The 15,255-nt window shown below is 53.3% G+C and overlaps 6 protein-coding genes across 6 annotated transcripts; 4 read left to right on the forward strand and 2 right to left on the reverse strand.

Moving 5' to 3' along the window:
- Positions 1-1,033: 1,033 nt before the first annotated feature.
- On the forward strand, positions 1,034-2,790 carry VTJ04DRAFT_7976 (uncharacterized protein; the record flags this gene model as incomplete). The annotated part of the gene is made up of 2 exons (XM_069366361.1): positions 1,034-2,517; positions 2,709-2,790. The coding sequence occupies 2 exons, from the start codon at positions 1,034-1,036 to the stop codon at positions 2,788-2,790; spliced, it is 1,566 nt and encodes a 521-aa protein (XP_069217304.1).
- A 1,069-nt stretch (positions 2,791-3,859) lies between these two features.
- Positions 3,860-5,101, forward strand: VTJ04DRAFT_7977 (uncharacterized protein; the record flags this gene model as incomplete). The annotated part of the gene is made up of 1 exon (XM_069366362.1): positions 3,860-5,101. The coding sequence occupies one exon, from the start codon at positions 3,860-3,862 to the stop codon at positions 5,099-5,101; it is 1,242 nt and encodes a 413-aa protein (XP_069217305.1).
- Positions 5,102-6,112: 1,011 nt separating this feature from the next.
- On the reverse strand, positions 6,113-7,812 carry VTJ04DRAFT_7978 (uncharacterized protein; the record flags this gene model as incomplete). The annotated part of the gene is made up of 8 exons (XM_069366363.1): positions 6,113-6,201; positions 6,301-6,327; positions 6,400-6,470; positions 6,540-6,808; positions 6,875-7,003; positions 7,054-7,237; positions 7,290-7,576; positions 7,651-7,812. The coding sequence occupies 8 exons, from the start codon at positions 7,810-7,812 to the stop codon at positions 6,113-6,115; spliced, it is 1,218 nt and encodes a 405-aa protein (XP_069217306.1).
- Positions 7,813-7,963: 151 nt separating this feature from the next.
- On the forward strand, positions 7,964-8,746 carry VTJ04DRAFT_7979 (uncharacterized protein; the record flags this gene model as incomplete). Its single annotated transcript, XM_069366364.1, has 2 exons — positions 7,964-8,024; positions 8,571-8,746. 2 exons carry the CDS (start codon positions 7,964-7,966, stop codon positions 8,744-8,746), a joined length of 237 nt encoding a protein of 78 aa, XP_069217307.1.
- Positions 8,747-8,788: 42 nt separating this feature from the next.
- On the reverse strand, positions 8,789-11,221 carry VTJ04DRAFT_7980 (uncharacterized protein; the record flags this gene model as incomplete). The annotated part of the gene is made up of 5 exons (XM_069366366.1): positions 8,789-8,957; positions 9,021-9,105; positions 9,172-10,820; positions 10,909-11,043; positions 11,160-11,221. 5 exons carry the CDS (start codon positions 11,219-11,221, stop codon positions 8,789-8,791), a joined length of 2,100 nt encoding a protein of 699 aa, XP_069217308.1.
- A 2,039-nt stretch (positions 11,222-13,260) lies between these two features.
- On the forward strand, positions 13,261-13,548 carry VTJ04DRAFT_7981 (uncharacterized protein; the record flags this gene model as incomplete). The annotated part of the gene is made up of 1 exon (XM_069366367.1): positions 13,261-13,548. One exon carries the CDS (start codon positions 13,261-13,263, stop codon positions 13,546-13,548), a length of 288 nt encoding a protein of 95 aa, XP_069217309.1.
- Between the last annotated feature and the right edge of the window lie 1,707 nt (positions 13,549-15,255).

A 15,255-nucleotide genomic window follows, 5' to 3' on the forward strand; every position in this document is an offset into this window, starting at 1 on the left:
GGTTTGTTGGACATTGAAATGGGAGTATTTCCATATACCTTGATGCTGTATCACTCGGCCGTATTGACTCAAAAGACTCGATCAACTGATGTGTAACCCTAGATAACTCTTCACAGAGAATGGGAAAGAGCCGACCAACGGATGTTTGCCTGATGACAAACCTGAAAGCTTTGCTCTCCTTCTCAACTCCTACAAATTGCTTCTCGCCGGTCAAATGCCTAGATTGGCTTGACCTGACCCAAATTGAGCCTGGCTAAGTCATCTTGTCGGCTCGGACCCCAACGCTACAGCAAGCAAACCTTTTCTCTCGACAACTCACAGATATTTGCCACCAGCCCGAGCGTCATCAAGCCGGCCACATTGAGGCTATGCCGTCACTTGTCCACTTGAGAGACAGACATCTCCATTGTGCGGCTGATGGTTTCGGTCAACAGGGTGAGGCGATGTCTTCAAGGCGCGGGATCTTGTTGACCTTCGTCAGATTTTGCCTGTCTCATTTGTTAACAGTCTCGATACTCTCTCACTAGCTGGAGGCCTCTCCAATACTTGCGTCAGAAGCGGGTTCCGACCACGCTGGCCACCTCGGAGCCTCGCCGTGGGAGTTGGGAGTCCCCTCACTGCCAACACGGACACCACGCCAAGAGAAGACTCAGCCCACTTTGGCGTCCTACACAAACACCAACCACAACCACTTGCGGCCAATGACGAGATGTGAAGGCTTGTACCGCTGGCTTTCTGAGACCTTCGAGTCGTTTCTTGCTGCAGCCTTGCACAGCATGCGGGTGTTCCCATGCCAGGTGCCAGCCGGTCTCGAAGGCAACAGGTTTGCGTCTACGGGGGTGATGCCGTCATCAACAGTTGATGATCTAAGCGCGGCTCAAGCGGGATCATGTGTGTAGCCTGGTGAAAATGTGAAGCCATAAAGGTATGTATTCGTTTACCCTCTTCTCCTGAGCTTGTATTCATCCTTTACCAGCTCCGCGCCGACCTTGCATTTCTTACACATCAACCAGTCCATGATGCCTCATCCGAGATGTCCTTCATTCACTCTGACACTGAGTTTTTCAAGTCGTCATACTCTGTGGGCCACATCATCGTCAAGCCCATCCTCTTCGTCACCGCCCAGTCTCTGATGGGCTACTTCATCACGGGTCTATGTTCGCTAATTGCCGCCCATGCGAACCAGTTTACGGCCCATCTCATGTTCACTGAGAATGCGATTCAGCGAGTCCTTTTCCTCAAGAGTCGTCGAATTTCATGGCCTTCCGTACTCGTTCTGTTTTACAGCATCCTAAACTTCTTTGTCATCATCTATGACTCCTTTCTGTGGGCTCTTGACAACCCGGGAGCCATCATTCCCAAATCTCATGCAATCCTTTCCGAGCACCTTCACGATCTGAGCTGGGATCGCACTTATGTTATCCCACTACGACTCGGCATGGGCTATATTTACTCCAGCGACCCGGATACTTCCCTAGCTTATGCCCTTGGCGGGGATTTGTTCTGGCCGGGTGCCGGCATCTTCATCACCAGTGTTGTCGACCGCGGCATGCCCAGCACTGCGGAACACCTCCAGCCATCTCTCGTCCAGCAGTTTGGGCCGCGCATATGGCTTGATGAAACCGGTTTCTCTGTCTCATGCGACACATCCGCTTCATTCCCCAGCGTCGTTTCCCTGCCGGATAGCAACGAGGCATTCCCCCTTACTTGCAGCGATTTCTCAAACGCCACAGGCCGCTGGAACTGCAGCTTCCCCAATGCATTTGCCCCTTACTTCCTGGAGCGCATTCAAGGCCTGCCCGAAGTCCATTGGGGCTCGTCGAAGTACTCGAGCTATGTGCTTCCTAACCCCTCTGACAACTTGTGGTATACCGCTGGAAAAGGGACTGGCACTATGGGAATGATTCAAGTATTCACCATTACCAAGGGTAAACGACGCCATACCTTTGTCGAGACCTGTTTCCGTATCACCATGACGACCCGGCCGGGTGTGGATTTTGATACAGACGACGTCAGCGACCTCATGCTACGGGCGAGCAGCCTCGATGAGCAGACGATATCCGAGGATTTACTCGGGATGGTCCTCCACGATATTTCCGCCGCGCAGCAACGAAATGAGAGTTACACATTCGGGCTAGCCAAATCTCGTGGACCATACACCGTGCTCCAGAACTCTTGGTCTTATTCCACCGGTCTTTCCCCCAGCTACACACCCCATGTCATGTCAGTCGTGCATATCACCTCCACAAACATCACGCTTTTGCGGTCCGAAGATATACCAGACCCACCTTCGCCGCACAATACCAACTGCGAAGAGCCATACCACAACCAAGCCTTTGGCGGAAAGGTCACGCACACAAGCTGTACCAAGCTCTCTCCGACATTCGAGCAATCAAACAGTAATCCCGACTCCGACCTTTTTACTGGCACAATCGACACCTCCGCCGTCACCCTTCTCCAGAACATCGGCTCGCCAACTTCCCAAACCAGTTCTGGCTCTTTAAACTTCTACTCGACGTGGCTTCCACATGCACTTCCCAAAATTGTGTCCTTGCTTATCGCGCGCGCTTATGCCGTCTCTATCGATCCTTCCCTCGTCCAAGTTTCCGTCCAGCGCGACGCAGTCGACGCACTCAGCGGACTGCAAATCTTGCTCATCGCACTCCCCTTCCTGCTTGCAATACTGACGTGGACGGAATTTCGTCTAGGCTGGACCACAGGGAGGGGCAACCCACCTCTGGATCCGGCTTGGACGAGAAGTGTTTGGGGAAACGTGGTACAGATGACTAAGTACAGAGGCACGGAGGAGGGAGAAAGGTTGTATGTCCGCAAGCCACCCGAGGTTGAGTTGGTAGATGATGAGAATGGGAAGGGGAAGTATATGAGGTTGGATGGAGAGCCATTGTGGCTTGGGCCGGCCCAGGTTGGGTTGGAAGCGGTGGTGGCAAAGGAAATTCAGGGGGATGAGGATCAGGGGGGTTGGGGGCTGAGGAAGGGATGGAAGTATGATGGATGACACTGGAACTACAGCGTACGGATGCCACACTGACGTCGTTTGGGGTAAAATACAGTTGCCGCGATTAGAGACGTTAGACGGATTGATGGGAACTTCAAGCTTGAACTGCTTTCTGAGAGGTGTACGGGATAGCTGATAGAAAAGATTTGGGAGCAATACTCTAGAAAGGGTAGAAGGCGTTCAGGCATCAGGGACGCCGAATTATGAAGGTTTGGAAGAGAGAATGGGGCTTTAGTCTGGTAAATAGATGGTATCATTCAGATTCCTACTAATGAAATGGTCTTAGTTTTCTTCCTGATGCCCCAGTCCAGAGAACCAATCCTTCAGTTCCCATCGATAGATATCCAGAGTTCATAAATGCTTTGAAATACAGATAAAACTCCTTAGATGCTCAGCCGAACATATGTACTGTGTACTACATTCCTGTTCAACTGTCCTTGACCTTACGACCCCTGAAATGGAGGTTACGGAATAAACAAGATGGTTGCATCAGCAACCTGGAACCGAAGCTTTGACCCCACAAACATTTACCCCTGAAACCCCCGTTCCCCCGCATCTCCACAGCGGCCCGAGACTGCGAACCTCGGTATCGCAACCGACGGTGCGGAGAACCCGTCGTTCCCGGTATGCAGCTCGCGTCTTGTGATGGCACCACATGCAACCATGTAACTTTGATACCTATATATGTGACAAAGGAACATCAACATCCTCATTCCTTGGGCATTGATTGATTTGGCTTTTCCACTTCATCCGCCGCCATTGAAACCACCACTTCTGCCAATTCCTCCCTCTTCTTTGCGGGCCATTCATCTTCTCCCCCAAGATCGTCCTCCCAACGTTAACATGGCCTCTTCACCACCTCCACTCCAGGGCCTCAAAGTCCTCGAACTCGCCGGCCTCGCCCCCGGCCCATTCGCAGGCATGCTCCTCGCCGACCTCGGCGCCTCCGTCCTGCGCATCGACCGCGCCGGTTCATCAGCGCCACCTCCAACCGCCGACTTCCTCACCCGCCGCAAATCCTCCGTGGCAATCAACCTCAAATCTCCGCGCGGCGTCGCATTCCTTCGCGCGCTGGCGGCTAGGGCGGACGTGCTCATCGACCCGTTCCGCCCTGGCGTTTTGGAGCGGTTGGGCCTGGGGCCGGAGGTGCTGTGCAAGCTGAACCCGAGGCTGATCTATGCACGGTTGACGGGATTTCGGAGAGATGGAAGGTGGAAGGACATGGCGGGGCATGATATCAACTACCTCGCCGTGTCCGGCGTGCTGGGCTTGCTAGGACGGAAAGATCAACCGCCCACCCCGCCGGCGAATCTGCTCGGCGATTTCGCCGGCGGCGGAGCGATGCTGGTGCTGGGAGTTCTTGCTGCGCTGGTGGTCCGCGAGCGCACCGGCAAGGGTCAGGTTGTGGAGGCCAACATGGTCGACGGCGCGGCGTATCTCGCGAGTTTTGTGCGCTTGGGCATCGGCGCAAAGTCGCCTGCCTGGGACCAGCCGAGGGGAGAGAACTTGCTGGATAGCGGCTGTCCTTATTACGATTGCTACCAGACCAAGGACGGGGGTTGGATGGCGGTTGGGGCGCTCGAGCCGCAGTTTTTTAAGGCGTTGATGAAGGGGTTGGGTATGGAGGGGAGGGGGTGGGAGAGGAGGAGGTTTGATCGGGCGCAGTGGCCGGGGTTGAGGAAGGAGTTGGAGGAGGTGTTTAGGACGAAGACCAGGGAGGAGTGGGAGAGGGTGTTTGAGGGGACGGATGCGTGTTGCACGCCGGTGTATGAGTTTGGGGAGATGAGCGGGGAGGGGGAGGAGGTGAGGAGGAGGGAAGGGGATGCGAGGCCGCCGGTTGCGTTGACAGCGTCCCCGTTCCTGGCTATCGGGAGGAAAATGGAGGGAACTGAGGTAAAGAAGGAGGAGGATGTTGCGAGGAAAGGACAAAGAGCCGGTGTGGAAGGTGATGGACATGTTGGGTTCCCGTTGGTTCCGGGGGATGGCGGTGAGAAGACGCTGAGGGAGTGGTTCGGTTGGGCGAGAGGAAGAGATTTTGAGGTGGAGGATGGCGGGTTGATCTTGAAGGATGTGGCAAAGCTGTGATGGGGTATGATATGTCGGTAACTCTGGTTCCGAATGTAATATGTGTTAATTAATAACGTATAATAAAGTAGCACCGGCATGCCATTACCCCTTCCACCTCGGCTGGTGCTCTGGATGTTGACTTTTGGTCCTCAAAATGCTGACGGCACCCAGAAGCTGTCTCTGCTGTTAGTAATCCTCAACAACATCCGTGGCCGCGTTGACTTTCTCTTCATTCTCCCTTACCGTTCATCTTTTTACTTCTGTCTCACCCCTTGAGAACTGGACTTGGAGGCGGAGTGGGCGGCGGCCCTGGAGGCTGGTCTTGTGAAGCTTGAGCCATGAGCGCAAAGACGACCAGTACTTGTGAAAGACGACTACGAGTGTTTTATTGTGTGCTGGAGTCTCGATGGAAGTAGTCGGGCCGTTGTTGGTTCGGGAATGAGAAGAAGAGATCCAGGGATAGCCGTTATGAGGTTGAAGTGAGAGAAAGAAAAGGAGCAGGCAGTCAGCTTTTAGTTTCGTCTTCTCACAGAATGTCAGCTATCATATATCTCAAAAGGGATGTTGAGCATGAAGGCGCTTGTTCATATCTCGGTCGGAATCACCTATCATACCCACCCCACGATTCAGCCAGCCTCACGCACGGCAAGCCCCTTTCCATGGCAGTTATTAGCGCATTCTCATCTTGTTCTGGCATGAACGTGGATGGATGGGTCAGAAGTCTCATGGAACTCTATAGAGTCCCAGGAAAACACCATTTCTTTTTCGTTCCAGCCTCCTGGATTTGTTGCGTGACCATAACCTCCCATTCACAACTTTCTGCCTTACGGAGTATGAAGAGTCCAAGCGCGGGATCCGCAGCACCCCGCGTCTGGCAACGCCACACTACTGGATACACCAAGATGGGTTGTCTTGTCCACGGAGATGGGCTTTTCGTTGACTTCTGCTCGCACCGATCAGTTCCAGCCTGAAATATCACTCCATGTAATCCATAAAGCTATTTAAGTTGAACACCAACAATAGAGATTATTAATGCTCCGCAGTCAACCATTCACCATAGACCAGGTCGGGACGAACGACATAAGTGGACATCATCAAACCGTCGTCAACAGGCACGTCTTTGTCAGTTAGATCCAAAAGTGGATCAGATGGGTCAGCGTACGGATCCTTGTCAAAAAGACATGTAGTAGGTGATGTCTTGGGAAGGGGATTCTTACAGTCCCAGACCATCTCCCAGTGAAGCACTATATGAAGACGAACGCGCACAAACTTAGTCAGCTCCTTCGTGGGCCAGTTTTGTAATCTCCAGCCAATACCCCCGAGGTTGATGATTTGTCCAGTGTTTTCGGTTAGAAGCTTGAAGTACATGCCGCATCCATCGGCCGTACTGCTCGCAAAAGAGCCAGTTAGTGTCCTGGGTTGTTGAGGATTCATAGCGCAAGCGATGGGACCTCACCATTGTCGTTCGTTGCCGGTCCTACGTTCTCCTGCTCCACCACATCTGGGACACACATCATCTGCTATCTTCTTCCTTTGGTTAAATCGAGGGACTTTTAGTATCATGGTCATGTTAACCTTCATGCCCCTGCGGAACGAAGAAGCCAAAGGCTTGCTCAAGTCAATCTCTCGACCGGTGCACGATTCCTCCAATACATAGGATTTCTTCTGAACTAAGTGGCGTCCCTCGCACCCACGGAAACGGTCTTGCAGCATGTTCTGTAAGGTCTTGGATAATCAGTATGGTCCGTGATGGGAAGCCTAGGTAATTGTCAGCGATTGCTCGCAACGTACATCCCACTGTAAAAATTCCAGCCATTCAGCCGGCACCGTCAAGTGTCGGCCAAGCGCATCTTCGATCGTCACCGGAAGCTCCCTCGTCGGATCCAAAGTGCGCAGGGATATCGTAGACGAAAAGAGAGCCTGGAGGAGAAGTCCCAGAAAAAGGTCAACAGCTCTTTGACCTCGAAAACGACGGAAAGCGACCGTTCCGCAACTGGAGCCAACTTTTGCATCTGAGCAGCCAGTTGGGCATGGGCTTCACGGAGTCTGGCCGTCTGCTGCTCGGTGGCACGCTGCTGGTCGCAAAGAGTCTGCAGTGCTTCCTTTTGGTCCTTGACATTCTCCGAAATGGTGCGATGGACGTCTAAGGACCGGCTATGGATGGCTTAGTGGATGAGCATCCAGACTGATGGATCAAGCTACTGACCGTATGGAGGTGGTGTTCAGCAAGATCAGCTTGTCTATATTCCTATGCAGCGTTTCGCGCAACTCTTTAACATGCTCACGCTCCCGAGTAGCCCAGGATATTTTCTTGAAGACATCGCGGGCGCGATTGCCAGAACCGCCTGGCTGGAGACTGGTATGGTATCGCTGCTGGAACTCGTTGTGGGCGTTGGCAATCAAGCCTGCGCACTCGTCTATGATGTCTTTGGCGGCTTTGTCGAGATGGGTCAGGGCTGTTGGGTCATCGCTCTGCTCAAGGGCTGCTACAACCTATCAAGGAAACGTTATTAGTGAGTCCCCCTTGCCAAGCTGAGTCAAGTGAGGTCCGAGTAGTTGATAGGTACTTGGAGCAGAACAAAGCCGAACTGTTCGAGCTCGTGTCGAAGAGCTCGGTATTCCTCTGCGCTCTCGCCGTCGATGGCGCGGCCTGCAACCCCTATTGCTCGAGCCAGCTGGAGAGCCACTTGCCCGAGGGCAATGATATCGCCAACGCTTCCGACTTGCATGTCTTTAGACTGTTACGAAGTGTGCTTGAGTTGGATCAATTGAGGCTAGAATATGAACTTGGACATGGAGTTAGAGTTGGACAGAACATTCCTTGTCCTTTTGAGAGAGGGAGGGGCAGAGAACGCCACAATCGTGACTCAACCATTTTGCATGTTCGAAGTGCGTCTCCCCTCACTCAGCCTGTCGGCTAAGATTGCCTTACTGTCCGCCAGTCTGCGAGTTGCCCAGTCTCGGCGTACACATGGCCATACAAAACGGCCGGCTGAGGGTTGAGGTTTACACACCGCCGGATTCAGAACTAAAAAAAAGGAAACAACATTTATTTGGTTGACCATTAAGCCTGTGTAGTGGTAAGGCAAGGCAATATGTCATGGTATCAACAGCTCTCAACAACCACCGAACTCCCTTTCTCCTCACCGCCATCACAAGCAGCACATCTCCAACGTCCCCAGTCGGCCAATGAACAACTCATTCAAATTCTTCAGTCCAACACAGCCACACCTTACCACATCCCGGCTTTTACGCAATCGATCTTCACTAACACTGAAACGGGCTCATAGGTCACCGCCGATCCCTGGTGACGGAGAGGAGGATGAGAGGTGGTTGATCTCGTCCAATGCTGTTCACCTTGTCTTACCTCTCGATGTCATACTTCATCTGAACTTCCTACCCATTCACAAACACAAGACACAGAAAACGCTGCCACAAGACTGACACAGTCAAAGACAACAACAAACCTCTTAACATAAACACCAAGCCGCCCTGCCTAACCCAATACATGCACTGGACACATCAGCATACAACAGCAGTCGACATACACGCTCGCCCTACTCACTCTACCTATCCATGACGGTATCATCCAGCACTCTTTATTACCACCCCCAACCCAACAACCTTCAACCTCATCTTGACCATCATCCCCTCAACCCCTGACTCAACAGCTACCACTTAAACCTCTCGAATGACTGCTTTCCCTCACTGCACCTGGCTGACAATCTCGCTCGCGCGGGTCAACGACTCGACCATCTGCTGGCACTCCTTGCGGCGGCGGACCGTGTAATCGCTTTCCTTGAGCAGGTCGTCGAGCTCGGCCTGGCGGTACATGTTCTCGAGCAGTTCCTTTTGCATGTGCTCCTTGGTGTAACTGAGTCCCGCATGCGTCAGCATCTCTTTGAGTTACGTTGGTCTGAAGAGGAACAAAACTTACCTGACGAGATTGAGCATAATGGCCTTGGGCACCATGTCGATCATGGTGCGCTTGACAATATTGTAGTACGAGGAGATGAGGAGCTCTGCGCGAGGCGCATCGTCAGTAACCATTTCATGCTACCAAGAGGAATAGAACCGGGGATACTCACTAATGACTTCAACCTCCAACCCCTCCCTCTCCGACAGCGTCCCCGAAGCCTTGAGCGTCGGCGGCGGCGGCTCCATGGCGGCAGCCTTCTTCTTATTCTTGGCCGCAAAGAAGCTGCCAAAGAAGCCCGTATTCGTGTTCTCCTCGGCACCCAGCGTCGGGCTAGCGGCACGGGCGGGCGTAGCCAGGGGCTTTCCAGTCTTGGGATCGACCTGCACCGGCTTGGACGCGTTATGCCTCTCATTGACGATAGCCATGGCGCGGTGGCCTGACAGGAAGTCCGGATGAGCCGTGTTGATGTAGCAAGCCTCCATGGCGACCAAATCGCGCACGAGCTTGTTGGTGGGTTCCATGGCCTTCTTGAAGAACCCGATGACGACCTGGTGGATCTTCTCCTTGAGCTGCGGGTAGCGGCGGTACATTTGCTTGCTGAGGAGCTGGGTGAGGATGCGGACCAGCTCGTCGTAGACAAGCGAGGCGCACTTGAGGCTAGGCTCCTCGAGGCGCTTGATCTGCTGCTTAATGATGAGCTCGAAGGCGGTGGTGCCGACGAACAGGGCAGGCGACGAGCCGGACGAGTTGTACATGATGGTGCGGATGTCGACGTCCTTGACCTGGTCGAAGGGGTCGATGGCCTTGACACCATTTGAGTAGAGTTCGTGGAAGACGAAGCTGATACGGGCACCGCCCGACAGCTCGGTGCTAGAGAGTTCGGTGTTGTTGCCGTCGAGCACCGTGCGCCACTCGTTAGTGAACTCGGTAATAATGTTGAGCACGATATTGGCACTGTTGCCAAGCATGGATGGCCCAAGAGCCTCAAGCTCTTGAGTGTATTTCTGCAGAGAGCTCGCGATACGGGCCTTGATGTCCGGCAGTGTCTGCTTGATGTGCATCATCAAGATCAAGTTGAGCTTGCGCGCCAGGTAGGGGGTACCGCAGTAGGAGCTCTTGTTGCGGTAGGCCTTGTGGTTTTCGAAGAATGCCTTCTCAGCCTCGAGAGCGGCCTGGATGGGCTTCTTGTTGTCGATATCACGCTGGCCACGGTTCACCACAGGGACGTAGCCGAGACGTAACGGGATAATGCGGCCAGCAAGGATATCAACAACGTCGGTACCCTCGTCCATCAAGTCAACTTTGGTCAACACACCAATCGTTCGTTGGCCCTCCGGGTCGACCTCGCGCGCCAGCTTGAGACCGTCAGAGTTGGCCAGATCGACGTTGGCAGCGGTCACGGCCAGGATGATGGCGTTGGATTTCTGGATGTACTTGAGAATCATGTCGCGGATCTGGCGCTCGATGTCGCGAGGCTGGTCACCGACGGGCACGCGAGTCAGGCCGGGAAGATCAACCAAGGTGAGGTTGAGCACGTTCGGGGAGTAGATGCGCAGGTTGATCGGGGCGGGCGAGATACCGGCGTTCCGGCCAACCTTGGCCTCGGTTTCGCGGTTGATCTCTTCGCGGATCTTGTTGAAGTCGTAGAACTTTTGCCCGGGAATATGCAGGAACTCGCCCCATTCTTCAACGTTGGCAGCCTTGTCTGTGGTGCCGGTGATCTCTTTCTGGAAGCCATTGGATTGCGGATCGGCGGGACGGTTGATGAGTTGGAGGACGAGGGGACGGCGTGTGACGATACCGGCGCCACGAGGGAGGCTAGGAGGAGGTGAAGAGAGCCCGTCAGCAAGAAGCGCACAGAGCGGCGGCGCTGCAGCAGATATCAGGAGAGGATAGAAATACTCACAAGTCTCGTCCGACGATGTTTTCTAATACTGAGGACTTGCCGCTGGACTGACTACCGACGACGACTATTTGCGGCAGGTCGATGGGGTTCGTGACGCCGACGGTTGTGAAGACATCTTGGAGCTTGTTGACGAGCCTATTACCGCGCGCGAGGCAATATGTCAGCTCGATACCCGACGAGAAGGCCCGGCCAGGGGTGAAGCCCAAGGAGGCGGTCTGCGGGGGCGGGGATGGTGGGGAGGGAGAACATACTTGATCAGCCCGGGATCAGAGATACCGCCGGGTTGGGCGAGTGATGGAGCGTCAACTGTCATGGTGGGCTGTGGTGTTTCCGGGGGTCGGAGATGGTGATGCCGGAGGTTGACGGGCGCCGTCGTGGTGGTGGTTGCAGATGTCGGTGGACGGATGGAGCGAGGGGCCTAAGTCGCAGGGATCGTGGGACTTTGGCGATAAGGGACGAAAGGCGAGGAATTAATGTAGCCTGAGCCCAGTCAGTTCTGGTGTGTATTATGCTCTTTCCTGATCGATCAGGATTCGGCAAAAGGCGTCCCGAAGAGGTTCTGCAATGTGTTGATGGCAACAAGGCGAGTTGTCTCTGGAAGGTTGCGGACGGTGTACGAAGTATGTAGCATGTGTGGCTTGGTTGGGCTGGATGGCGGATAACGGTGGGGCCGGCTTCGTTTCATCGAAACGGAATCTTCCAGGCCCACCCTGTCTCAGCCGGGCTTGCAACGCCACCGCACGGAGTGCTTCATGAGGCTGTGGCACCAACTTGGATGGAAGGCCTTATAGTTGATGGGGAGGAGAAGACACAAGAACGGAAGGGCGACACCTAACGACGAGGCTCCCGTCAAGTTGGTCACTGAAATTGCAGGGTTCTAGACGGATTTGGAATGATGGACTCTCTTGTTTCCCGCCCTTCATACATAGAGACAGGAGTTAACCCCCGTTGCGCTCTTCTGGGCCCCTTGGCGGAGAGCAGCGCTGGGTCACGGCAACAAATGGTTACAACTCCATATTCGATCTTTGGGCGTGGTGCTCTCTAGCAGGTTCTTTGTCCAGACTAAGCCATGCTAGCCCGGTATCTCACCTAGCCTCCCATCCAACCCCTTATCACGATGAGAGAAGCCTCACGGTCAGCACTGTCCAAGGGACCTTCGTTGGAGCGAAGAGGATAGGTCTTACCCGTCCGCAACGCTGCGAGACCTGCGTTGGCTTTCGTCTATGTCACATTCACACCTCGCATATTACGCCACCAAGGAGATTTGACAGAGCGAACACACCCATTCGATGAGTATGATTCCTCGATAACAAAGCGCGGCGAGCGTCCGTTCCTCAATGGCCGTTGCAAAAAGTGTCAGCCCATCAGCGCTGAATTCATCTTATCTAATGATTTTGAAGGGAACCAAAACTCCCAGGTAGGTTTCTCTTACTTCCGGCCTGTTTATCTTCAGGTTTCTGACCCTTCTGGAACTCAAGGATACCCCTTGGGTTTACCGTCATGACCAGCAAGGGAAACGCTATCGTGAGATCATCCACCATGACTTTGTTGGCATGGAGGACTCTATCAACAAACGATGTGCACTTTGCGATTTTTTCCGAGAATCCCTCGATCAATTCTCAATACGCTACCGGTTTCATGGGGAGCTCAAAGTGTCCCAGAAATTGGATGCCTAGAGCTCTCCCTGCCCTCAAAACCTATGCGTGGCGAAATGCGTTTGGGCTGGTATGAAACACATACCACCAAGAAGCAGGATGCTCAAGCCAGACATGGAGGGAGGGAGGCCAAGACCTAGTTCGTTCACATATCCCTACGCAAACATGTCTTATGCTCCTAACCGCTCTCTTTCCAGGACTTGATAACGACGTAGACCAGGAGCTCAAAGTCCTCGCGACCGAGGTTATTATACCTTGGCTAGAGCAGTGCGACACAGGCCATCCTTGCGCTTGTCGTGGCCTTATACATCGGCATCATAGAGATAAGTCAAGCGCGTTCTCTCTAAGTCAAGAGACCGCGCTTCCTCTGCTGCCCACTCGGGTCGTTGATGTCGGTACCCCTGACACCACACCCCGACTCCACATCTCAAGGCCTGGAGAAAGAGGAAAATATCTGACCCTGAGTTATCGTTGGGTAAAGGGGAACGCTGCCGCCATTACCACAACGCGCAACCTGGCGAAGAGGAAAACTATGATTCATCTCGATGAGCTCCCAAAGACCATCCGAGACGCTATCCTTATCACACGAGCTCTAAAAGTCTGATACATCTGGATTGATGCTCTTTGCATTGCCCAACCCTCAACAGACGACGTCGAGAATCCCAATCCTGGTGATTTCCATTCCGAAGGACTCAAAATGGCTGCCTACTATGGCAACTCTTATTGCACACTCGCTGCTGTCTTCGCTGACGACGCAAGTGAAGGCTTCCTCAAGCCACGTCTCGATGATCTGTTCTACTCTAGCCACTCCCTTCCGGCTTGGACTGCAGACCATTACCCCAGGAGCGAGGTCAGAATTGCTAATGGCGTTCCCCACTGGAGCAAAGATATCCGCGAGGCGAGCATGTACACGCGCGGCTGGGTTCTCCAGGAACGTGCTCTTTCTAAGCGGACACTGCATTGGGGTAGGCGAGCGGTGTTGTGAGAGGTTGGAATGCGACCACCTTAGAGCTTGTGAGCTGTTCCCACTGGACCCGATCCTCACTGGGGCGTATCACGATCAGCCATACATGAGGGTCAGGGGTTGGCTGGGGGGGATGACCTCAGAGAAAGATATCTGGCCGTCGTGGGCACAACTTGTTTGGGAATACTCTGGAATGCATCTCAGCCGGGAGGCGGACAGGTTGATTGCACTTCAGGGGCTGGTGGACGCTATCCTGCAGCGGTTTCCGGAAGAGAAGTATTTCTTCGGGCTGTGGGGTTCGAGCCTCCAACAACAGCTTTGCTGGAGAGCAAGCCATCAACCTCGCGACTCTTCATCTAATAATCGCCCGATTCCCTGTCCTGCACCGTCTTGGTCTTGGATGGCTTGTCCACGTTCAGTCTATTACTCGTACCCTCCCGAACATGCGTTAGCCAAGTTCCTCGGGCATGAAACCGATCGGAACGATCCAAGCGCGTGTGCCCTCCACTTCCACGGCAGTGTGCAACGGACTCCGTTTCTGAGAGAAAGCCTCTCTGCAATGAGCAAACTTTACTACATTGTGCAGCAAGGTATTCGCGTGTACGATATCTACTTTGACGCGCCTCTGAATGATGCCGACAATCCACTAGACATGTCAAGCAAGGATCTACTATTGATGGCGGCGGAGCCCCTCAAGACAATAGATGAGTCCATGAAGTACGACTTTTACTTCTTGCTTATCACCCCAGTCGAAGGAGAGACATGTGGCTATCGACGTGTAGGATTAGCAAAGCGACGGTCAAACACTTTGGACTGGAGACCCAGTGGGGCGGAGGATGCTGAAGTCTACTTGGTCTAACTGACACCCTACATCATGTCTGCCGGTTTGTTGGGCGTCTCTGTGATGAATCCGGCCATCAACGTGATCTCACAAGAGGGGTTAAATAACGGACATCGACATGTTGATACCTATGAGAATTGCCACAGAAGTCTCGTCGCATGAGCAGCTCTCGCCTCGGGGTTGACATCAGCTGCTCGCCAGGATACTTGGAAAATGGGAGTCGAGGAACTTTAAGAGGAGTGATTTTGCATTGGAAAAGTACATACGGCCATACCCACAAGAAAGCACGGGATCCCGTCCGCTCTCCCCTAGTTAAGCTTGTGAGGGCCCGAGTAGTAGTTGGGTCGGTGACGACCAGCGAATGCCGGGTGCTGTATGTTTTTGCTTCATTTTGGCCGGGTCTATCATTTCTATTTTTTGTCCTCTTATTGTAAAGATAGGAAGTCGAATAGACTGTTTACAACGCCAACCAAGTCAACAACCATGTCACGAGGAATGTGGTGATGCTCGAGATCTTCGTTGTGTAACCTAGAATCAGACATAGAACCCTAACCCTCTTCCTCATGGGAATACGAACCCCACAAAACAACAACACTGTCGAGGGACACAATGTTTTGATGCCAACTCCATCACATTTAGGTGGCTAGAAGAAGCCTTAAGCCCTTCCGAATGACATGTGGAAATTTGAGGCGTCGTGGGAATTTTCATCATTCTCCGAAAGGAATATCATGAACGGAAGACTTCACCATGACAATTGTAAGGCAACAAGGGCGTGACTGTTCATTTATCATTTCATCATGGAGCATCATGTATCTGCTTGACAATCGCCCTCATATACGACTCAATTTCCATCATCTCACATTCCTCGTTCCTCATTATTACTAGGT

The sequence above is a fragment of the Mycothermus thermophilus genome (genome assembly GCF_041956435.1).
Source record: "Mycothermus thermophilus strain CBS 625.91 unplaced genomic scaffold VTJ04scaffold_5, whole genome shotgun sequence".
NCBI lineage: Eukaryota > Fungi > Ascomycota > Sordariomycetes > Sordariales > Chaetomiaceae > Mycothermus > Mycothermus thermophilus.